This window comes from Onthophagus taurus, chromosome 7 (genome assembly GCF_036711975.1).
Source record: "Onthophagus taurus isolate NC chromosome 7, IU_Otau_3.0, whole genome shotgun sequence".
Taxonomy (NCBI): domain Eukaryota; kingdom Metazoa; phylum Arthropoda; class Insecta; order Coleoptera; family Scarabaeidae; genus Onthophagus; species Onthophagus taurus.
The window spans coordinates 2,442,142-2,466,110 of record NC_091972.1 but is presented as its reverse complement, the minus strand read 5'-3'; the positions used below and the strand labels follow the sequence as shown (position 1 = coordinate 2,466,110).

General features: G+C 34.2%; 6 protein-coding genes across 6 annotated transcripts; 3 read left to right on the top strand and 3 right to left on the bottom strand.

Moving 5' to 3' along the window:
- The first annotated feature begins 6,465 nt into the window (after nt 1-6,465).
- LOC111424454 (kxDL motif-containing protein CG10681) lies at nt 6,466-7,243 on the top strand. Its single transcript, XM_023057988.2, has 2 exons — nt 6,466-6,723; nt 6,802-7,243. The coding sequence occupies exons 1-2, from the start codon at nt 6,572-6,574 to the stop codon at nt 7,136-7,138; spliced, it is 489 nt and encodes a 162-aa protein (XP_022913756.1). The 5' UTR covers nt 6,466-6,571; the 3' UTR covers nt 7,139-7,243.
- Nucleotides 7,244-7,900, bottom strand: LOC111424449 (ubiquitin-conjugating enzyme E2 T-like). Its single transcript, XM_023057981.2, has one exon. It carries the CDS (start codon nt 7,776-7,778, stop codon nt 7,272-7,274), a length of 507 nt encoding a protein of 168 aa, XP_022913749.2. The 5' UTR covers nt 7,779-7,900; the 3' UTR covers nt 7,244-7,271.
- Nucleotides 7,901-8,168: 268 nt separating this feature from the next.
- LOC111421483 (ubiquitin conjugating enzyme vih) lies at nt 8,169-8,967 on the top strand. The gene is made up of 2 exons (XM_023054647.2): nt 8,169-8,335; nt 8,482-8,967. The coding sequence occupies exons 1-2, from the start codon at nt 8,232-8,234 to the stop codon at nt 8,900-8,902; spliced, it is 525 nt and encodes a 174-aa protein (XP_022910415.1). The 5' UTR covers nt 8,169-8,231; the 3' UTR covers nt 8,903-8,967.
- Nucleotides 8,968-13,313: 4,346 nt separating this feature from the next.
- On the bottom strand, nt 13,314-14,653 carry LOC111424461 (syntaxin 16). The gene is made up of 2 exons (XM_071197927.1): nt 14,476-14,653; nt 13,314-14,425 (listed from the first exon to the last, which is right to left on the bottom strand). Exons 1-2 carry the CDS (start codon nt 14,554-14,556, stop codon nt 13,571-13,573), a joined length of 936 nt encoding a protein of 311 aa, XP_071054028.1. The 5' UTR covers nt 14,557-14,653; the 3' UTR covers nt 13,314-13,570.
- A 144-nt stretch (nt 14,654-14,797) lies between these two features.
- Nucleotides 14,798-23,284, top strand: LOC111424459 (XK-related protein 6-like). Its single transcript, XM_023057993.2, has 4 exons — nt 14,798-15,336; nt 16,387-16,712; nt 21,462-21,617; nt 22,428-23,284. Exons 1-4 carry the CDS (start codon nt 15,077-15,079, stop codon nt 22,871-22,873), a joined length of 1,188 nt encoding a protein of 395 aa, XP_022913761.2. The 5' UTR covers nt 14,798-15,076; the 3' UTR covers nt 22,874-23,284.
- On the bottom strand, nt 23,267-23,924 carry LOC111424463 (dynein light chain roadblock). Its single transcript, XM_023057998.2, has 3 exons — nt 23,816-23,924; nt 23,664-23,742; nt 23,267-23,615 (listed from the first exon to the last, which is right to left on the bottom strand). The coding sequence occupies exons 1-3, from the start codon at nt 23,816-23,818 to the stop codon at nt 23,404-23,406; spliced, it is 294 nt and encodes a 97-aa protein (XP_022913766.1). The 5' UTR covers nt 23,819-23,924; the 3' UTR covers nt 23,267-23,403.
- Between the last annotated feature and the right edge of the window lie 45 nt (nt 23,925-23,969).

The window sequence follows — 23,969 nt, the reverse complement described above, 5'->3', positions numbered from 1 at the left end:
AACGAAGCCCGAAGTTGTTGAAGTTGTCAGAAGCAGCGGCGCTTTGTGAGGCCGCTCTTTGAGACATCCAGCGGCTGTCAGCGGCAGCGCGTGCAATTTGTTTTCCAATATGGCGACCGCTGCCTTCAAACGCAGTCCGCAAGTTCCCCTTTACCCCCACAACAGCCAAGCTTTTCCAACAGCCGCCCCCGTACGGGGATCGCCCACGCGCTGCCTCCCGCGATCCGTGTGCGCGGTGCTTAACTTTGATGACTTTTCAATTTTATATTTTCAATCAGCTAAACGTAACGGGCTGTTATTCCCAAACAAATATCAAAATGATATATATATAGAAACAATACTACATGGTACTACTTTGGTATTAATAAAAATTTATTAAGATCAAATTGCACAGAATTAGGATAGGAACTTATATCCCACTACGTCATATTTAAGGTAAGGAAGATAAACTACGCAGATTCTACCCATCGACTTTAATGAACCTCCATTGTTAGGATATTAACGCATCCGAAGAGTCTACACAGATATGTTTAGAGAAGCTGCTCAATTTTACATCGAAGGCATCCGTTGGAATGAAGATGAACTCGTTTGATCAAAAGCATCAAGTTTGAATGCTAACAAATTTGAGGTTCATCGCGTCAACACCATCAACGGAGCAACCAGGCATAATCTGCATGATTTACCAGAATATATTGCCTCCCTGAATCTATCCACCTGCAGAGAAGTTTCGGCAATTAAGTACCTTTCGAATTCTAGACCATTTCTCACATTCTCCTGATGACACAGCACTTCGACCATCCGGTATTGTTTCGTGATGATCTATGCTTCAACCCAGCGAAGAGAAGCTGCTCAATTTGACGTGGAAGGCATCCGTTGGAATGAAGATGAACTCGTTTGATCAAAAGCATCAAGTTTGAATGCTAACAAATTTGAGGTTCATCGCGTCATCATCATCAACGGGGCAACCAGGCATAATCTGCATGATTTACCAGAGTATCTTGCTTCCCTGAATCCATCCACCTGCAGAGAAGTTTCGACTCCTTTCGAATTCTGGACCATTTCTCACATTCTCCTGATGACACAGCACTGCGGCCATCCGGAATTGTTTCGTCATGATCTATGCTTCAACCCAGCGATGAGAAGCTGGTCAATTTGACATCGAAGGCATCCGTTGGAATGAAGATGAACTCGTTTGATCAAAAGCATCAAGTTTGAATGCTAACAAATTTGAGGTTCATCGCGTCATCACCATCAACGTAATTAATACACATGTCCCTATTAAAACCAAATCTGATAGTTCTTACCCACCGTGGTTTTCGCCGGAAATAAAGAGACATATTAATATCAAAAAATTCTATCACAAAAAATGGATCAAAACAAAAAAAAATGTATTTTATAATGAATTTAAGCGACTAAGGAGGTTGTTAAAAAATGAAATAAACGACAGTTACATTAAGTATCTTAACAACACACAAAATACCATCAAGACTGATCCGTCCAGTATATGGAATTTTCTCCGAGCTAAGAAACGTACCACAAGAATACCCTGTAATCTGATTGATAGTGAGAGCAATGTTCTTGCTGATCCTCAAGATATTGTAAATGCTTTTGCTGACATGTTTTCTGCTGTTCACACTGTATCTACTGACCGAACTTTCACTGAATCTAATTTCAATCCGTTGCCATACTCTTTTCATCCCACTACAGAAGAGGAGCTAATTAAATTAATGGCAACGTTTTCTAATAAGCATACTGCTGGAGATGATTTGTTGATAATTTCCGATTTTGCTAAACTATTTGAAAAGTTATTATATTCTTTTATGTACAGCAGCACGTGCCCCTTTGTGTCAGCTTCCCAGCATGGTTTTGTTTCCGGTCGCTCTACAGTTACCAACTTGGCTGCGATTTCCGAGTTTATCTGTAGCACCTTGGATAGACGTGGGCAGGTGGATGTTGTATACACTGATCTATCCAAAGCCTTTGATCTGATTGACCATAGAATTTTCTTGTATAAATTGAGCTCTTTCGGATTTGTTCCTTCAGCAATTCAACTTCTGGCCTCTTATTTGCAACATAGAAAATGTTATGTTGCTTACAATGGATATTTTTCTAATGAGTTCACTCTTACCTCAGAGGTTCCACAGGGATCAAATTTGGGCCCTCTATTATTTGTTCTTTTCATAAATGACTTACTTCTAAAAATTGATTGTCGGATGTTGGGATATGCTGATGATATCAAGATCTATGCCGAAGTCTCATCGATGGCAGATGCAGATAAGCTGCAGCACAACTTAAACACAATAGTGCAATGGTGTAAGACCTACAAACTTAACCTTAATATAGATAAATGTTGTGTACTTACTTATAGCTGATGCTCGTTACCATGCATATATCCTTACAATATTGCTGGCAGCACTTTAAGTCGTGTTGAGGAGTACAGGGATTTGGGGGTCCTGTTTGATGCAACTCTTAATTTTAAAAAACATATCAATAATGTGTGTTCGGAGGCCTTTAGGTCCCTAGGTTTTGTGATGCGTATGTCTAAATATTTCACAAGTGTCAGCTTATTAAAGACCTTGTATTGTGCTTACGTTCTGAGTAAGTTAGAATACGCTTGCCTGATTTGGAGTCCCTTATATGCATGTGAGTTCTTAAGCCTTGATCGAGTCCATCGTAGATTCTTAAAATTTCTTTCTTACAAATCTGATGGAATTTACCCTGAGCGAGGTATACCACAATACGATTTCCTTGATGGAACGCGTTTTATGAAAGGTTTCTACAAAGGCTTATCGAATATAACATCGATTGCCTTTTCATTCTTGAGCGACTAGGGTTTGTTGTTCCAAGGAGTAACTCAAGATATAGCTGCGTATTCGTCATTCCTTATGCTAGGACAAACATTATGAGACGGGCGCCAACATACACTCTCTGTAAAGTGGGCAACAGGATTCCAGGCAATCAGTGATCACCTGCATGTAAATTCACTTATACATGTAAATTCACTTATTTAGTTTTTATTTTTATTTTCTTTATAATTCGGTCAATTGTTAATTTCTTGAATTTTTTGTAATTTTTGTTTTTTTTTCTCACATACAGATACATATTATTGTATTATTACTGTGGCGTTGCACATATTCCCTGCCACAATTACATTATGTAATATATATTGTTATCCTTTTTTGGGCTATGCCTGTTGGGTAATAAAGGAATATTATTATTATTATTATCAACGGGGCAACCAGGCATAGTCTGAATGAGTTACCAGTGTATCTTGCTTCCCTGAATCCATCCACCTGCAGAGAAGTTTCGGCAATTAAGTACCTTTCGAATTCTAGACCATTTCTCACATTCTCCTGATGACACAGCACTTCGGCCATCCGGTATTGTTTCGTCATGATCAATGCTTCAACCCAGCGAAGAGAAGCTGCTCAATTTGACATCGAAGGCATCCGTTGGAATGAAGATGAACTAGTTTCAATCAACAGCATCAAGTTGAATGCTAACAAATTTGAGGTTCATCGTGTCATCACCATCAACGGAGCAACCAGACATAGTCTGAATGCTTTACCAGTGTATCTTGCTTCTCTGAATCCATCCACCTGCAGAGATGTTTCGGCTCGTTTCGAATTCTAGACCATTTCTCACATTCTCCTGATGACACAGCACTTCGGAAATCCGGAATTGTTTCGTCATGATCAATGCTTCAACCCAGCGAAGAGAAGCTGCTCAATTTGACATCGAAGGCCTCAGTTGAAATGAAGATGAACTCGTTTGATCAAAAGTATCAAGTTTTAATGCTCACAAATTTGAGGTTCATCGCGTCATCACCATCAACGGGGCAACCAGGCATAATCTGCATGATTTACCAGAATATTTTGCCTCCCTGAATCCATCCACCTGCAGAGAAGTTTCGGCTCCTTTCGAATTCTAGACCATTTCTCACATTCTCCTGATGACACAGCACTGCGGTCATCCGGTATTGTTTCGTGATGATCTCTGCTTCAACCCAGCGAAGAGAAGCTGCTCAATTTGATATCGAAGGCATCCGTTGGAATGAAGATGAACTCGTTTGATCAAGAGCATCAAGTTTGAATGGTCACAAATTTGAGGTTCATCGCGTCATCACCATCAATGGAGCAACCAGGCATAGTCTGAATGATTTCCCAGAATATCTTGCTTCTCTGAATGCATCCACCTGCAGAGAAGTTTCGGCAATTAAGTACCTTTCAAATTGTAGACCATTTCTCACATTCTCCTGATGACACAGCACTTCGGCCATCCGGTATTGTTTCGTCATGATCTATGCTTCAACTCAGCGAAGAGAAGCTGCTTAATTTGACATCGAAGGCATCCGTTTGAATGAAGATGAACTTGTATGATCAAAAGCATCAAGTTGGAATGCTCACAAATGTGAGGTTCATCGCGTCAATACCATCAACGGAGCAACCAGGCATAGTCTGAATGATTTACCAGTGTATCTTGCTTCCCTGAATCCATCCACCTGCAGAGAAGTTTCGGCTCCTTTCGAATTCTAGAGCATTTCTCACATTCTCCTGATGACACTGCACTTCGGCCATCCGGTATAGTTTCTTGATGATCTATGCTTCAACCCAGCGAAGAGAAGCTGCTCAATTTGACATCGAAGGCATCCGTTGGAATGAAGATGAACTCGTTTCGATCAAAAGCATCAAGTTGAATGGTAACAAATTTGAGGTTCATCGTGTCATCACCATCAACGGAGCAACCAGACATAGTCTGAATGCTTTACCAGTGTATCTTGCTTCTCTGAATCCATCCACCTGCAGAGATGTTTCGGCTCCTTTCGAATTCTAGACCATTTCTCACATTCTCCTGATGACACTGCACTTGGGCCATCCGGTATAGTTTCGTGATGATCTATGCTTCAACCCAGCGAAGAGAAGCTGCTCAATTTGACATCGAAGGCATCCGTTGGATTGAAGATGAACTCGTTTGCTCAAAAGTATCAAGTTTTAATGCTCACAAATTTGAGGTTCATCGCGTCATCACCATCAACTTGGCAACCAGGCATAATTTGCATGATTTACCAGAATATCTTGCCTCCTTGCATCTATCCACCTGCAAAGAAGTTTCGGCTCCTTTCGAATTATGGACCATTTCTCACATTCTCCTGATGACACAGCACTGCGGCCATCCGGTATTGTTTCGTAATGATCTATGCTTCAACCCAGCGAAGTTAAAGAAAATAGCATTTTCTAAAGCGCACTAACACTGGGATCTATCATTACACTGGTGTCGAGTTGTGCGAAGAATATATTGATCATAAGGTCGCATATTGCTTAATCCGTAAGATGGAATCTATCACACTTGAGATAGTCAGAATACTGGTGTCGGCGCAATCCATCCCTCCAGCGTAGGTGAAGAGCAAGAAGAAGAAGAAGATAAAGAATATCATTAATTTATTAACACTAATTTTAATTTGTATGCGATTGTAGACATTTTATTTTTAATAAAATCGTTTAAAATTTGATTTATAATTTTTTTTTAAGCTACCTACAGTTTTTTTAATGAAAATTAACTAAACTTGTTGGCTGTTGGTAACACGGTTTCTTTAAAATGTCAGTTAGTTTAGTATAGAAGGTAAAGTCAGCAAGAACGCGGTGTGCGTGTACCTGATGGGAGAGAATTCGATCGGAGACTGGAGACTGACTACAAGGGAGGCCAAAACGAGAAAAATTAATTAAACTTTGCTAACAAGTTAACAGTCTTAAATAGTTCACCGGAAACCTTCGAGAACGCGCCTCAAAACATTGCCAGGAGAATTAAACTTTTCTCTGGTCCATACCACGTGTTGGCACAAGAAATGCGTAATTTGAAATTTCCCATTTCGATGTAAATCAGTTTTGTCAGTCTCAACGTGCCCGAGGAATTGTTTATAATTTGTTTTTAGGGATACGAAGAATTTCTTTTTGGAAAAAAAAAGATTAAGATTTGCAAAAGGAGGTTTAGGAGAGTTTTCTTTCAACAAGGACATTAGGTAAATTTAGCAGGGCCGACAATGGTGGCACGTGTGGAACATCTGCGACCGCGATCTGCACACAAAATATATTAAAAACACATTACCGTCGAATAATTACCGAAAGTCGGATCGATATCAGGGCAACACCTTGCTTTAAGCTGTTTTGTTTACTCGTTTCGGAGCAAAAAGTTGATGAAAAAACATCAGTCTATTTGGTCCATAAAATTTTAGAAACTTTCCTCCTAATAATTTACTACTTATTTTATCATTAAGAAACATTTTCAACATTTACCATATTTTATACTTAAAAATAAATCTTACAGATCTTATTTAAAATTTGAACAGCAATCTTTTAACTTACCTGTTTAATTAAAGATGGCATAACAAATTTATGTTAAATAAGTTGCCTAAAAATTAATTTATTTCTTACTTTAATCACATTTCCTTGAATATAGGCAACCAAAATATCTAACCATAACCTTTTGACAAAACTTATTGCAGATATATCCAACAATTTATCTCAATATTAACCAAACACATCATTATAATTAAAAAAGACACCTTGTAATTAAAATGGAAGAATCGAAAGAAACTCCAGAAACGGAAAGTGATTTTAGCATAGAGTGTTTTCAAAATTACACAGCCCCCGAAGTATTTATACAAGGATTAGCTGGTATTGTAGATCAACAAGACGTTGAAACTATGATTAGGGCCCAAAAGCAAATGTAAAAATCCTAAATTATACCTTTTCATTCCATAATAAAGCTTCTTAAAGCTAATATTAATGTATATAATTTTTTTAGGTTACAAAGGTTTGAGAAAACTAATGAAATGCTTACAAATTGTAATGCATTGAGTGCTAATCGGTTAAAAACTGTTGGTCCTGAATTTAAAAAGCACAGTCAAACTCTTCATGAAATGAAAAAAGATTTAGATTATATTTTTAGAAAAATTAGAGCTATTAAAAGCAAATTATCCACACAATATCCTGATGCTTTCGCTGAAGCACTTCGAAGTAGTTTAGCTGAGGAATGTAAAGAAGATGAAGATTATGAACAAAAGGAAACTCTATGTAAAAGTGAAGAAAATAAAAATAATAGTGAAACCAATGTGAACATTGAAAACGAAGGCAATAAATAATAATGAATGTTTTTTTAAACGAATAGATGTTGTGTTTGTAAATAATTATTTATTAATATAGATTTTAGAGATTCTAACTAAATGAATAAATAAAAACTAAACTAATTATTACAAAAATACTTTATTATAACTCTTAAGCATACTTTTTACAATATTCTTTTGCTTTCTTTTCAAATTCCTTTTTATTTGTTAAAAATTCTTCAGCGATATCAGCCATTAAAGGATCTTTAGGGTTCGGATTTCCCAATAACATCCTAATTGCTATAAGCAATCCTTCAATTCCAATCGTAGGTTTCCAACTTCCTGTTGGAGGCATTTTTAGTAAATCCAAACATATTCGTCCATTGTCATCAATATTAGGATGATAAACTTTAGTAATAAACTTGATTGAAGGAGGATTAAACGGGTAATCGTCAGGAATTAAAAGATCTAAGTGAAAAACACCGTCTTCGTATGGTGTATTTTCTGGACCTAAGATACTCGCTTCCAAAGTATTTAATTTATCATCTTTGGCACTCACTGAAATTCCCGGAGTTGGTTGTCGAGATAATTTCGCTAATTCTTTAGTTAATCTTTGTTGTCTTTGCATTTTAAAGCTGATTTTTGCAAAATACTTTATGTCAAAAAGAGGGGTTAACATCTGATTTTAACAGTTATTTTTTTTATTGGTTTAATTTATGATTTATACATTATAACGTTGTACGTGTTGAATAAAAGTTTTTAAATTAATTTGTTTTTACCAAAACATTTTAAATTATTAATTATAAATGATTTTTATTTGAAATTTAACGATGTCAGCGCCATCAATATCGAATTAGCTGTCAATTATTAGGAAGTGGAGAATAAATTTATTAAATTAATAAATAAATTGGTTTATTTTTAACTGTTTTAAAATAATTTTATTTAGAAATAGTTTTGAAATAATTTATTGTTTAAAAATAATTTTTAAATTTGAAATTTGAGCCATCAGCGCCATTAATTAGAAACTAACTGTCTGTGATTTGATTGGTTAATTTGAAAAATAAATTTTTATCTGTCGTTTTGGACAGTGGCGTTTGATCAGGATTGTGTTTTAGTGAATATTACTTAAATTATGGCCCAAAATGTTAATCCTTCTTATGAACAACAACCCAGCAGTGTTAAACAAAGCGACGAGAGTAATAGATTTACTACAGATAACCACGCAGTCACGAAAAGGTAAAATTTCTTTTTGAACATAACCTATAAATCTAAAATTCGGTTATAAAAAACCACATATTTTAGAAGTTTCCACGAAATATACACGTGTTTAGTTTTTAAAAATAAAACTTTACTTCTTTCTCATTTTATTTTTTTTTTGTTAGATTACATAAAGAATTGATGACTTTAATGATGTCTCAAGACAAAAGCGTTTCAGCTTTTCCTGAAGGCGATAATTTATTTAAATGGATTGGAACTATAATGGGCCCTAAAGACACGGTTTATGACAATCAAAAATACAAACTCAGTTTACAATTTCCACAAGCCTATCCATATTCAGCCCCTTTAGTAAAATTTATCACACCTTGCTTTCATCCCAATGTAGACAACAGCGGTAACATTTGTTTGGACATTCTCAAGGATAAATGGTCGGCATTGTACGATGTAAGGACAATATTGTTATCAATACAAGCTCTTCTTGGTGAACCCAACATTAGTAGTCCACTTAATTCGACCGCAGCAGAATTATGGAAAAAACAGGCGCAGTACAAGAAACATGTGGATGATACTTATAAAGAGGTTTAAATCAAATAATTAGGATTGTAATTTTTTTTTTATTTATAAACGACGATTTTAACGATTCTTTTTAATTAATTTTGTTTTTTTGGGTTGTATTATTTTTTTTTGCTCAGCACCACTGTGTTCAATTAGTTCAGTATATGTTTATTAATGTGACAATGTTTCAAGAAGAATGATTTTGAAGTGTTTATTCTTTGGTATGGTGGGTGCGATTTATACAGATTTTTTTTTTCAATAAAAATAAAGAAATTAATTATAATTATTTTTTATGCAACTGGTTCATGTTGTTTATTCCAACAATATTAGTTAAGCTACCCAGTTTTATCATCCACATTTTTATCCCATAAAAAACAACTAACAATTTCGGGTTTTATTATATTAATTATAGTTTTATTATTATTATTGTTGCCAGACTGAGGGGAGCGGCCCCTCTCCTCACCGCGACCTATAAGATCTATTGTAACTTTAGTCCTTCAAAAGTTTAGGGCAAATGTAGGTTCTTAATGAACCTTAGTATTGCTCCAAGATCTTGTTCCGTTATGTCGGTAGGTGTCAAAAAAGCTTTACCGAAAATTTTGTATCTTTGTTGCCTCTGGAAACGCAATTACATAGTATATAAATAAATAATCGTTTACTGTGCAAAACTACAAACAAAAAATCAAAAAAGCCAGACCGCCAAACAGCCAACCAGTGCTACCAACTGAAAGCGTCGCCCAACACATTCAAATATCGTCCCTGATTGATAATCAAAGTTTGACTCTAGAGTCAAACTTTGCAATCCTAAGCTCAATAGGCAACTCATTATATGATTTGTATACACAGGTTAATGCCTTTAAAAATAAATGAAGTGTATAAGGTATACAAGAGTGGCGCAATTATTAAACCCTATGGGACACCATGCTCTACCAGTCTAGGAGCAGACAACAAATTATCAATTTGAACAACTTAGCAACGATCATTTCGGTAACTACAAAGGAGTTGCCGTCCATACTTACTCAGACCAAAGTATTTTAAAATTTTTAACAACGTTATGTGGTTAACCGTATCAAACGCCTTACTATAATCCAACAGTGTCATTATTGTAATATCGCCCCTACCTGTAGCCTACATAATGTCGTCCGTAACAGCCAACATCGCCGTCGTACAACTATGTCCCTCCCTAAATCCAAACTGAGTAGGTGCAAGGATATTATATACTAGATTGGCAAATTGTGATTGTTGATTCTGGATCACCCTCTCAAAGACCTTACAAAGAAATGGGAGGATGCTATTAGGCCCGAGGTTCAGCCGTTTCTGACATGTCATTGCAAAGTCGACATGTTTGATCCTCAGCTTGTCCAATGTGGAAAAGATGGTATTTTCGAAGAAGTTCGTTCCAGCGTAGCAAGGCTACCTTTGAGCCCTCCCAACTGTTGATTACTTGTTTTAGGGGGCTTTTTTTGTAGTCCACAACTGACTTGGGGTTCAATGAAGGGCGTTTCCGCTGCCTTTTTGGACAGCTTGTCCGCCTTTTCATTACCCTCAATGTCTCTGTAACCTGGAACCAACTATAGAGTAACATCATTGCCCCTAGCGAGTTCTCTCAGCTTGCTGGTACACTCTCTGATCAGTGCGGAGTCACAGTCGTAGGCCTGAATTGCATTTAGGGCGGCCCTTCTATCTGTGAAAATGTGATGCAGAAGTTATATTATATACAGGCTGTTTCTAAATTGATGCGAAAGATTTCAAAGGATGATTTTTGAGCGATGTCATTCATATAACTTTTTGTTGAAAAAATTTTCTTCTCCAAGTTATAGCCCTCTAAAGCTGAGAGAAAAAATCTGCAACTTTCTTATCTCTCGACATTTTACAACTAATAAACTGTTATTTTGATTACAAAAAATAAAATAATGCTGAGATTAATTTTACATAACTTCATTTTTTTGACTAATAATAAATAATCTCTGAATTAATTCACTTGAGCCTGTGTATTATTTTATTTTCTTGTGGTCAAACTAATAATTTTAGGATAAAATGACAAGCGACAAAAAGTTGCGTATTGAATCCCTCTATTTACATCAAGTTTTTAAATAGAAAAATGTGGACGTATTAAAAAGTTCTGATGCAAAGTATTTGTAAGGGTTGATTTTTTCAGCCTCTTGTAATAACATTTTAAGGTTACAAAAATCGTCAAAAGGAGTCATTTTATTAGCTCTAATTTAATTCCTCTATAGTGGATTTAATAAATAAAAACAATTTTTTCCCCTAACTTTAGAGGGCTCTATCTCGGCGGGGAAGTGGTTTTGGTTATATGAAAGACTCCCCTTAAATTTGCTGAAAAATCACACCTTGAAATCTTTCGCATCAATTTAGAAACATTGAACCTCAACCTCAATGTTTATAAAAAAACAACAAAAAAACCACAACCTAGCTGAGGCTAGAAAAATGGTTTTGTCCGAGCTGAGGGGCATTTTAATGCGGCTATTTGGTCCACTAATACCCATGGCTACTCAGGATCCAACTGTCTTTGAAGCATCCGAGTACCAGACAAGGACTCCTTTTCCCTGCTTCTAAATATGACCTTATACGGCTGGTCGAAGTTGTATTCTGTCGGTATAAGGTTCGTTTCAATTTGAATCAAGTGATTTAGACATGGGTCCTTGAGGATTTCGAGATGTCCTCTGTGGTTACCCTGCATCAGCTTGAGCGAAGAACATGTTTTTAGTAATAAGACACTTAAAGCTGCCTCCTTTTGTATATATAAATGAAGTGGTGTGAGACCGAGTAGGGCTTCAAAAGCAGCCGTCGGACAAGATCTCATTGCACCCGTTATATTCAGACCATTCGGTCTGAATATTGCTACGTAGGCCCAATGAGCCATTCGTGGTTTGAGACCCCAGTTCCTTCCGAGGAGCCTGCGACAGATCTGATTAACCATAACGGCCTTTTTCCTCGCCTTGTCCATGTGGGAGTTCCAGTTTAATTTACAGTCTAGTATTACCACTAGGTATTTAAGTTCTATTTTGAGATTAATAGTTCTGCTTTCAATGGAGGGTGCTCTCAATTGTAGCTTCCTTCTGCAAGTGAAAGTGACTATTTCGATTTCGTTTGGATTGATGCTGAGTCCATTGCTTCTGCACCACGTGCTGGTAAGTACTAGGGCTTTCTGCATTAGTTGAGTGATGATTGTGTCGTATTTACCTCGGATTATGATTACCAGGTAATAATTTTGTTAAGGTGTTCATCAAGTCATCAACTACCAGGCACCATAGGAGAGGTGAGAACACTCCCCCTTGAGAACAATCTCTTAGCGCCTTAATAGCCAACGACTTGCCTCCCAGACTGGCTGTAATCTGCCGACTTTTCCACATGGCTATACACCATTTGATTATTCTCTATGGATTTGTAGGTGGTGTTATCAAAAGCACCCTCTATGTCTATGAAAGCACATACGGCTATCTCTTTGGTTGCAATTGTAACCTCTAAAGTGCTAGTCAAAGCATGGAGAGCAGTAATTGTTGATTTTGCTTTCTGGTAAGCATGTTGACTAGGATGAAGTGGATTAGTGACAAGCACTCCATTCCTAAAGTATTGATCAATTATCTTTTCCATCCCTTTGACGAGAAATGAAGTTAGGCTAATTGGTCTGTATATCTTGGGATCGGCGTTTAAACGCCTACCAGCTTTAGGTATGAAGGCCACCTTTACTTTCCTCCATAGTGTAAGTATACATATAGCTAAAGCTGTAGCTTAGTATATATGCAGAAAGATAGGCGAAATTCCATCCCCTCCAGGCGATTTTCGGGCCTTAAAATTAGAAATAGTCCACCTTACTCTGTTGGGTGTAAAGATATTCCCAGCTATGCTGCTATATCCATTATTTCAAGGTCGGCATCTGCATGGGGGCAGACTTTTGAGGAAGGGAAGTGCATGCTCAGTAAGAGCTCCTTAGCATCCTCATTGTGTTTTCCGTCTTGTTTGCATAGGTGGCCTAGATCAGTCTTATGGTCTTTCGCCAAGATCTTATGCAGGCGAGCAACTGTTGGCGTATTGTCTATCCCTTCATAGAAGCTACTCCAGGTTTTTCTCGCTAAATCACACTCTGTTAGGGCTTTCCTACAGAGGTCCCATGTTTGCTCGAGTTTGAAATGCCTGACTTTATTATATAGCCTTCTAACCATGACTCGCTGTTGCTCAAGGTCCTTATTCCACCAAGGCACATTGAATTGTGCTCTCTTGTGTTTTATTGGACAGCTTAATTCATTTGGGTTTAGCCTTGTGTCTCTTAAGAGAGCTAAACTCCAATGTTTCTAGTTCTAGATCTACTGTTAGTTCTAGTAAAATAAACACCAGCAATGAAAGCGTTCGTAATAATAATGTGACGTCCAAAATTAATTCATATTGTAAAAAAAGAAAATTTTAAATAAGCATAGGTACATATTTTTAGTTTCCTTTTATTTACAATGATTTATTTAATTTTTTTATGATGTACATTATAACTTACATGATACCTTTTTTAAAATATAAGTAAATGATAGTTTTAAAACTTAAATTAATAAATAATAATGACAAAAACAAATTAATAGATTAAGGAATAATTAAATCACAGAATTAAAAAGTCAGTTTTGATCCTATATAAATTCAGTAAAGTTAATAATGAATATTTATAAGAACAAATAAAATATTTCTACCAGACTAGGTTTTAACTAAAATTAATAGAACCACTAAAACAATAACAGCAGTTGCTAAAATGATAATAGTACACATTTTTCGATTTTTCCTTTGATAAGCATCAGCTTTTTGAAGTTGTTTAAAACCCTCATAAACTTGTGTTTGGGTTTGTTCAACGTTATAATCTATTCTATCTAAAATTGTTCCTTGATCAGCTACCATTTGTGATAAATCTTTAAAAATCGAATTCAAATCCAAAATAGATTTAACAATAGCATTAACTTTGTGTTCCCTTTGTTGTATCATTCTAGTGTTTTCTTCTTCAAGTTGTAACAGTTGTTGACTTTGTCTGGAATTCAAAAAATACTCATCAATATCTTCTTCTTGACCCAACATCATACTGTCTTCTTCTAAAGCTGGATTATCAAAAAATATTTTCGATCTCTCTTCTCTCGACTGAATCTGTCTTAAATAATTATTTTGTGTACTTCTGAATTGTGTTGATAAATCTTGTAGGATATTAGCTAAAGCTCTGACAACACTTAATGTTAATTGTCTTTGTTTCATATTTCCATCACTCGAATGACCCTTAATGTATTGAACATTTCTATAAACCACATTGAACATTCCCTGAATTTCAGCACTACAATTTTCAATTAGTTTTTCATCCTCTGTGTTATCATCAAATGTTGGTCTATTGAAATGCCTGGAATGAAGCAGTTTTATATCTTGGATTTTTGTTTTTAACTTGGATATAGTAAATTGTGATTCTTCTAGTTGATCTATCCATTCTGGGGGCATTGAGTTATCTAAATAATCACCACCTGCTCCTTCTTCAGTATCATTTAACGAAACTAGTTGCATACGCTCCGAGGTGTCCTTAAAAAATGATGAATTGAATAAAAATACATACATAACCTAAAACTTACTTGATCATTATAAATGTGTCTACTTCTAATTGCATTATTTCTCATTAACACAAAAACTTCCGTTAAGCTTCTAGTTGCCATATCTATTCAAATTATTTAAGAATTCCGCTAAAAAGACTATTTACTTTTAGGACGCACACATACTTGTCAAAGTTGACAGATACTCATAGATATAATAAATAGATAGATCATCAATTATATCTAAAAAATTTACTTCTTTTTTTAATTTTAAAAATTATTTTTTTGGAATAGATCTATTTAAAAGGTAATTTATTCTTGTAAGAAGACATATCGAGGAAAAAGTGTTTTATTTTCTTATTTACTTAAAATACCATGGATATATAACTACAAGTTGCATCAAGTTGTCAAAAGGACTATAAAATAAGGTTAAAAGGAAAATTTTACAAAAATAAAGGTGTTTTTCATAATTGCTGTGAAAATTGAATACGTCACATTCGAATTACTCAGCCAAATTCCAAAGAGCAACCTGATGCAAACCTGAAGTTCTATTTATAATAACCAAAATGCCATTTGTGTCATCATAACCTTTATTCGATTAGAAAAAAATGTGGTCCTGAGGTTTTATCTCCGTTATCGTGATATGACACCGTTTCAGATACGGGCTTGTGATAGTGCCATACAGCAGGATACCACCGATTATTTACCATCGAAGGACAGAGTTACAAGATGGGATATAGCAGGTTTTGTCTTTTCCATAATCACCCATTTGGTTGATGTAGGATTAGACATAAATGTCGCTTATAGATATTATGTGGATAATCCCAATCAGTATTATTACGTCTTAACACTCATATTTATATTGGTTCCTGCTGTTATTAATACGGCTTTTAGTATAAAAATGTAAGATAAATTATTTTTAAGCATGTTATGGATAATATATAAAATCAGTTATTAATAATAATCAGAGCTTTTAGGATTTATACATAATATTATATTAAATTCAGTGATGTGATTTTATGTTAGATAATATTTACATTTTGATCTAATCAGAGATAAAGAATATACAATAAGATTAAGTACCTTGAGAAAGGTAAGGGAGTTGTTTAAAAGGGAAGTAATTTTGTGGTGTGTGAGTGGTGTATGAATTGGTTTTATTAAATTAAAATGATACATTAACATCTTTACCCATTTCAACCAGAATCACCAACAATTCTGTATAAGTGATGAAATCTTAACCCATTTGCATCATAAGCTCAAATATCGGATGTAAGCTCGAATTTTTCTTGGCCATTATCATTCAATCTAACCCAACCCAACCCAAAACATCCAAAAAAGGTAATTGTTGAGAAGCTTTCGTTTCCATGGTAAGTTTGATCATGGGTTGTTGCAAGTTTAGGTGGTTCTAGGAACTTCTGGAGATGTGCTTTTCCATGCTGCCTGATCATAAAGGTGTCATCCGCGTAACGAAACTATATAAAACGCAACTCATGGGTTGGCTTAATTTTTTCTTTGGTTTGATGATATGAGCCACTTTGTCATTTTTTGTGAATGATGCAAATGATGAATGAAACCATGATTGAAGAAATTCACCAAATATTTGCAACAAAATTATTAACAGAACGAACTTATTTCTAAATTCTCGATTGGTGGAAGAAAACCTTGGACGAAAAGGAAGATCTTTAATCGTTGTAGAAAGTCAAATTTCTTTAAATATTGATAAATCTCTGTTTAGAAGATTGAAAAAGTTAAATTTCTCTACTTACGTCAAATTGGCGAGGTAAATCTTATTACATGATTAATGAGAGAGTCATCATACAGTCTATTTCTGCTTCACTACACATACAAGAAGAAAAGATACATTATATAGCTGATATAATAACTGATTTTGTATTTTATGAGTAACAGCAATAATAGTGACACATTTGTATAATTAATTTAATAATTTTTAAGGTATTGCCAAAATAAAGAAGATACTCAAATGAAACCATTAACAAAACGATTTACAAAACGAAGGCTGTGCTACCTAATAATACTTCTATTTCAACTGGCGCCAGTACTTAGATATTTTGATGCCTTACGATATGCCATTAAATCAAAAAAGGCTGAGAAAGAGAAAAATATCGAAAACCAAAGGAAATATTATAAACTGATGATTCAAGAGGACTCTGATGTGGCTTTATTAAGAGTTTTAGAGTGTTATCTTGAAGCTGCTCCTCAACAAATTCTTCAACTAGCCATTATTTTTTATAAACATGGTGATGGCAATACTTTTACAAGTAAGTCTAAAAAAATATGGTGTTTGCCAAAGTCATCATCACCCTTGAAGCTTAAAAAACTAGTTTATGATTTAATATAACACTGACTTTGGTATAATTTAAGAATCATGTCGCTTAAAACTCTACAATTTTTTTTAATCGATGAGAAATCACTCAAGCTGTTACAAATTAAAAAAAAGTGCGGAAAAGTGTAAATCTTACCGAAAAATCACTTTAAAGTTTCGACGTGACGTCACTTTTTGTGACGTCATCGACCGTGCTAACCATATACAGTGCAAGTATGCAACCAATATTACAACATTGGTATTGCAATACGCGATTTGCGTATTCAGATATATTCAGTGTGATATTGGTTGCATACTTGCAATGATGACGTTAGGTGCGATAATTAATTAACACACTGTACAGGGTGGTTCAAATTCGATGTCCGAATAGGCTAACTCGGAAACTATAAGAGTTAGAAAAAAAGTAGCTTCCATGTCATGATCTCGTTTTTTGAGAAACTGCTATTATTCGCTTATTAAATTCTTTATTTTTTTCTAATTACAAAAATATAGGGTTCGAAAGGTCTATTTCTTATTGTTTTAGAATAAAACTAAAAATAAACTTTTTTTTATAAAATTTCAATCTAGTGTCGTCGACGAAATTAAATTTACAGTTTCCTGTAAAAATTTATATAAAATTTACTTTATTTTCTAATATGTAACATTCTAACATGTTAAACTTTTCGTAATCCATCTTAAAAAACAGGATTTTTAAAGTGACACTTCAGAAAATTTTTGAATACAAGCAAATGTTGCTATGTTTATTTGAATTAAAAAAAAACATATGGCGCCATCTATCAATAATTTATTAAGTCATTTAAGAATAATATTAAATATTAATAAAAAATGTGAAATAATGCAATCTATTCCAACTTTTGTATAATTACATATATAAATTAAATAGTTCAACAAATATATTTGTTTCAAATATCAGAGATATGTTTTTTTAATTTTTAATTATAATACCGTAATTTACAGGAAACTGTGAATTTAATTTTTTGGAAGACACTAAAAGAAAAGTTAATTTTTAGCTTTATTCTAAAACAATAAGAAATAGACCTGTCAAACCCTATATTTTTGTAATCAGAAAAAAATAACGAATTTAATAAGCGAATAATCAGTGGTTGTTTCCATTTAAAAAAACGAACATTGTGATAATATCTCAAAATCTAAAACCGAAAAAATTTTTTTGACTACGTCATCAAATTCTCTGTAAAAAAGTGTCCATATAATGTCTTAGTTATAATACTCCAGCTATAATAATAACCAAGATAATTGCGCTTGCTGGTTTTACGATATTTTCAATTTTAGCCTCTAGCGGAAAAACAAAAGACAATAGCGCTATGAGGTTTTCGGCATTAGCAGTTTCTCGAAAAACGAGATCATGACATGTAAGCTACTTTTTTTCTAACTCTTATAGTTTCCGAGTTAGCCTATTCGGACATCGAATTTGAACCACCCTGTACAGGTGGCCAAATTTCGATGGGTTTGCAGGATGTCTCAGTTATTATGAAAGATAGAAAGTTGCGATTCTCGCGAACCTGAGCTACTTTTTTGTGAAACTTACAATGGCGCAAACCAAATTTTCATAGCCATCTTGGTTTTTGATATACAGGGAAAATATTACTGTAAAAATATTATAGTATTTTCAAAATTTTCTGTTTATTCTGGTATCCTAGCAACGCGATCACTTAATTTATCACAGCCTACTTATAAAATAATGTATTTTTTTAATTTTGAGGTTAATTATAAAGGTAAGTATAGAGTATTATACAGGGTGTATCTGAATGACTGCAACAAACTTCAAGGGGTGATTCTTTAGTGAATTTTAAGTGTACTTTGATTTGATCTATGAACCATGGGTGACTTCGGCTCCCCTAAGAAGCTACACCCCTCCAAAAATAGCGGAAAATTTTGATTTAATATTTTTTTCTCAAAAACCATAAAGGCTAGGATAATGAAATTTGGGGAATATGTTTAACTCATAATAGGGCACGTTTTGACCCTATTTGTACTTTAAATCTACCCTTCTAAACTACTAAACGTAACCAAACCCGTTCAATTTATGCCTAGATTTTTTTTATGAAGATGATAAATACATTGGAAAAATTTCAGTTAGATAGATAAAACTATTCTAAAACTTTTTTGTCTCTCTGATGTTCTTCTAAAAATTAATAATTTCTGAGAAAAAAAATAATTAAGCAAACACTAACTGTTAAGCTGTAGGGTTGTTAATCGAAAGTTGGAATGAATTTTTAATGAAAAAATCTTAGTAGGCTTTGCAATCTTTGTCAGAAATATTTTTGACGTTTAAATATCAGTGGTTTTCTTACTTTATTATTGTTTTATTTAAAATTTTGAAACGTCGAGTGAACGAGCGTAAATGCGATAGAACTTTATTCAAAAATTAATTTGAAAAACAATAATAATAGTAAGAAAAACTGACATTTAAACGTCAAAAATATTTCTGACAAAGATTGCAAAGCCTACTAAGATTTTTTCATTAAAAATTCATTCCAACTTTTGATCGACAACCCCGTTGTTTAACGGCAGTGTTTGCTTTACTATTTTTTTTCTCAAAAATTAGTCGATTTTGGAAAAATTTCAGAGAGACAAAAAAGTTTTAGAATACTTTCATCTATCTATGTAAAATTTTTCTAATGTATTTATCATCTGCATAACAAAAATTTTCGTAAAAATGCAAAGGGGTGGTTACGTTTAGTAGCTTAGAAGGGTAGGTTGAAAGTACAAATAGGGTCAAAACGTGCCCTATTATGAGTTAAACATATTCCCCAAATTTCATTTTCCTAGCGTTTATGGTATTTGAGAAAAAAAAATTAAACCAAAATTTTCCGCCATTTTTGAAGGGGTGTAGCTCCTTAGGGGAGCCAAAGTCGTCCATAGTTCATATATCAAAGTACCCTTAAAATTCACTAAAGAATCACCCCTTGAAGTTTGTTGCAGTCATTCAGATATATCATTGAAAAGCTTGAAAAAATTCTAGTTCAATAAAATAATAAAATATAGATGGTTCTATTTAAAAAGAACTAAATTGTATGTATAACTCAAAAACTGTGATGACTAAAAAAATTCTACGTGCACCATTGGATTCTACGTGAAAAAAATCTATTAGAACCTGTTTTTACTAAGTTTCCGGATAGCCGAGATACACGGGGTGCCTGAAAATCGCAAATTTTTAAACACTCCCTGTATATCAAAAACGAAGAGGGCTATGAAGATTTGGTTTGCGCCATTGTAAGTTTCACATCTTTCATAATAATTGAGATACCCTGCAAACCCATCGAAATTTGGACACCGAGTATATATTTTCGCAGCACATTTGATTAAAACGCATATGTTCGTATGAAATACGGTTGTTTCTTAGGTTTTCGACGCACAACTACTAAAATGTCGTTTACCATCTACAAACTAAAATTAACTTAAAATCTATACCTGTTGCCCTACCCCTCTTTATACGTTACATTCGAATCCACCTAATTTACTGATTTATTTCAGAATTTGGTGTAGTAATACCACTTTGAGTTAGGTTAATTAACGTCGTTTGAACCAGTGCGAATTTCTCAAATATCGGGTTAGGCATGGAGCAGAAGGTGTCTGAACACGCACGATTAAACCCGATACTTGCTTGTTCTTGGGTTAGTTCTAGTTTTACACTAGCACTATCACTAGAACTAACACAGGACCTAGAACTAGAATCATTCGGGTTTAGCCGTCTTTTAGAATCAATTCAATTAACATATATCACAGTCTAACGCTAAATACATTTAAAACTAGAACTAACACTAGAACGATTCTAGTTCTAGGTCTTGTGTTAGTTCTAGTGATAGTGTAAAACTAGAACTAACACTAGACCTAGAAACATTCGGGTTTAGCCTTGCGTCTCTTAAGACGGCTAATCTTGAATGTTTCTAGTTCTAGTGTTAGTTTTAGTATTAAAACAGAATCTATTGACAGACAGTCTGTCTAACGACAGGTAGTCAGTCTGCGGGGCTAATGCTGTGATAGTAGCGAGAGGAAGTTTTAGGAAAACCAATGTCTTCAACAACAAAATTTTATTTACATCAATAATAACAATAATGTAAGTGCGGACGCGAAAAGGGTAACTGCTGACTGATCTGCCGATGGCAACTGCTAACTGATAACTGATGGTAACTGACAACTAATAACTGATGGTAACTGAACTGAACTCTCTGGGCCGATCCTGGTTCCTTTTATCCCCGAGTCCAGTAACATCCCCGGTGAAAGCTCTCTTCGAGTCCTTGTCTGGACCAAAAGGATCTGCTGTCCAGATGTACGGAGAGAGTTCTTCTGAATAGTTTCGAACGCTTTCTGGCGATCAGATGTTTGCCACGGAGAGCGTCCAGTAATATCTCCGGTGAAAGTTTCCCGGGAACCCTTTGCCTGGACCAAAAGGGTGTCCTGCCCAGATGACCGGAGAGAGATTTTTTGAACGGTTTACAAAGTTCCCTGGCGTCCAGATGTTCGCCACACAGTCGTTATGCATCGAAAGCCTAAGAAAAGCAAGGGTGATTTTTCCGTATGTTCTGCACTTTTCCGCACTTTCTTCACATTGATTAAAAAAAAAATCGTCGAGTTTTAAACCAAATGATGATTTCTGAATTTTTCCCTGACTTTTTGGTGGACACTGTATTTTAGCGATAAATATCATGAAATATTGTTTTAGTTGTCCATCAATTATTATCGATTGGAAGTTCTTTTGTAAGTATGGCTTGGTCCATGGCTTCGTATCATAGATTATTAAGAGTTGCTTTAATAAATAAGAATAATATAAGTTGGGGAGGAACAATAATGCAGTTTATGTGGCACTTTCTTGTTACAGGTAACACAAAAAATTATTTCACTACTATCCGTGCAAAAAGTCAAGGGATTTATAGATCGATATCTTCGTAACCACTGTATACGATTACAAGTAGTATTACAAATTAAAGAGAAACAGAAATAAGCTATGCGGGGAGGGAAGGGTTCCGTCCAATCGGAACAGATGGTGCGTCCCAGACAGTACGTCGCGCCTTTATTTTACCTACATAAAGAAATAAGGCGCGACGTCCTGTCTGGGATGCACCATCTGTTCCGATTGATCTGTCTCATCTGTCCCGCAGAGCTTATTTCTGCTTCTCTTTAATTTGTAATTCCATTAACCGTTTTTAAAAAATTAGGGAATTCTAATTTTGAAAAACTGATAACGGAATTCGACATTATTTTACGTATTTTGGTCAAATCCGCGGTTTTCGACATACCGGCGTCGTATTAAACCGCGATTTTCCGCGAAACGGTATGGAATATCGAAAAAATAAAATATGCCACTCATTAAGAACACATCAGGCTACCACCTGTTCAAAATTAAAATTTTTTCGTACGATAATTTTCGAGGAAAAAAATCGCAAAATTGACGGTAGCGTAAAATATCGGGTACTTTTTTCATTTAACTCGTGATAAAAAGAAAACGGTGGATCCGAAATTTTTAAAATTAACATATGTTACGTAGAAATGTTCACTGATTACAACAAACTTTGTCGCAATTTTTTTTATCGAGCGATTGCGAAGATATCGACCGCTAAAGTGAGGGACCTTGAGTTTTTGTAGGGATAATAGGCTTTAACATTATTATTTACATTGATTTTTTTTATAGTTTCAAGAATAATGTGTATAAGTGTAATAGCATCAATTTTTCCTTATTACACCGTTTTGGTTTTATCAGTTCATTGGTTTGTCATGGTAATTTGGTTAAAAATCACCTCAGATCAACCTGCAATTTGTGGCAACAATAAAGTCTTCGAATATTTTTTCTTTGCCGTTTTTGGAACGGTGTATATTTTTACTCATATTTCATTAAGTCAAGGCAGGACCTTGGTAAGGTATGTATTTTTTTATACCATTTTGTGTGTGGAAAATATCATAGCTATGATAATTTGGATGTTGTACTCTGATGAAGTGATACGGAGCTCACCCTATTATTTACCTATAATTTGTCTTAATTTTATTACTTTTTTTGTGGGCATCGTATTTATGATTGTTTATTATAAAATATGTCATCCCAGTACTGGTTATATTCAAAGACATTTAGTTAAAAGATGATTTTTAATGATATCGAATTTTTTTTCTCTATTAATATAAAGTGTTTTGTGTTGTTGCGATTTTTGCTTAGTTAATTATTTAGATAAGTACAAATCATTTTAGTTAATTTTATCAAGCTTCTCATTTTATGATTTAGTGCAATTTTTATACAAATCAAGTCTTTCTACAAAAAAAGAAAGACTAAAAAATTATTTATTTCTATAATTTATAAATATTTAATTCTCCAATATATCGAACAAAGACTATGAATCTACTTTCTAACAAAACTTTTGAAATAATCCGGCTGTGTGTACATAATCAAATGTAATTTACTCAATTATATATTTAAATTTTGTATTAATGTATTCTTATAAACAGTTTTGTATACTATATATTATAAATAAAAGAAATTAATTATCGATATTAAATACAAATAAGCAGTTTTATTTCAATAACATAAGGAAAAAGTGTGCATAAAACCAAATTATCTTTTTTTAGTAAATATAAAAATAAATTAACAATAATATTTCTTAATAACTATGCCAATTATTTTACTCCGAAGGGTTCTGTATAACAATCAAAATAAATTCCTTATCAGGGGCAACCATAATCTCGTGTTTCTTGGACCTAATTCTCAAAAATGTTAAATCATTGGCTGCATCTAAATCCCTAACCACACTTCTAGCTTTATCTACTAAAGAACTCAATAAACCAGCGTACTGCACAGTCATTGTGTTATCCAACGTTGACTTTATTGGTATACCTTTAAATAACTTGAATTAAGTTTGATCAATATTTTACAAATATTTACCTTCTGAATTGACAACTACAGTCCCAATAACACCTTTATGCGATTGTATCCTTTTCATCGTTTCCTCAACCTCGTTCGACTACGGAAAATGATAAAAACGGTTAAAATTAAGATTCCCTTAAATAATATTTAATATTTCGTAAAGAACTTACCATGTTTTTTTGATTTAATTAAGTTTTATGACTCAACTCTACACAGCTTTAAGAACTTACTGTCAAGTTATGAGAGAAGTTAGATCTGGTTACAAAAAATATTTAGAATTCACCAACTTAAAATCAATTTCTTTCATTACTAATTATGTAATAA

Coding starts and splice junctions, on each gene's coding strand:
- LOC111424454 (XM_023057988.2), top strand. CDS start 6,572: ATGGAAGAATCGAAAGAAACTCCAGAAACGGAAAGTGATTTTAGCATA. Junction 6,724..6,801: donor ATTAGGGCCCAAAAGCAAAT/GTAAAAATCCTA, acceptor TAATTTTTTTAG/GTTACAAAGGTTTGAGAAAA.
- LOC111424449 (XM_023057981.2), bottom strand. CDS start 7,778: ATGTTAACCCCTCTTTTTGACATAAAGTATTTTGCAAAAATCAGCTTT.
- LOC111421483 (XM_023054647.2), top strand. CDS start 8,232: ATGGCCCAAAATGTTAATCCTTCTTATGAACAACAACCCAGCAGTGTT. Junction 8,336..8,481: donor AACCACGCAGTCACGAAAAG/GTAAAATTTCTT, acceptor TTTTTTTGTTAG/ATTACATAAAGAATTGATGA.
- LOC111424461 (XM_071197927.1), bottom strand. CDS start 14,556: ATGGCAACTAGAAGCTTAACGGAAGTTTTTGTGTTAATGAGAAATAAT. Junction 14,426..14,475: donor GACACATTTATAATGATCAA/GTAAGTTTTAGG, acceptor TCATTTTTTAAG/GACACCTCGGAGCGTATGCA.
- LOC111424459 (XM_023057993.2), top strand. CDS start 15,077: ATGACACCGTTTCAGATACGGGCTTGTGATAGTGCCATACAGCAGGAT. Junction 15,337..16,386: donor ACGGCTTTTAGTATAAAAAT/GTAAGATAAATT, acceptor ATAATTTTTAAG/GTATTGCCAAAATAAAGAAG. Junction 16,713..21,461: donor TGATGGCAATACTTTTACAA/GTAAGTCTAAAA, acceptor ATATTGTTTTAG/TTGTCCATCAATTATTATCG.
- LOC111424463 (XM_023057998.2), bottom strand. Junction 23,616..23,663: donor TGTAGTTGTCAATTCAGAAG/GTAAATATTTGT, acceptor AGTTATTTAAAG/GTATACCAATAAAGTCAACG.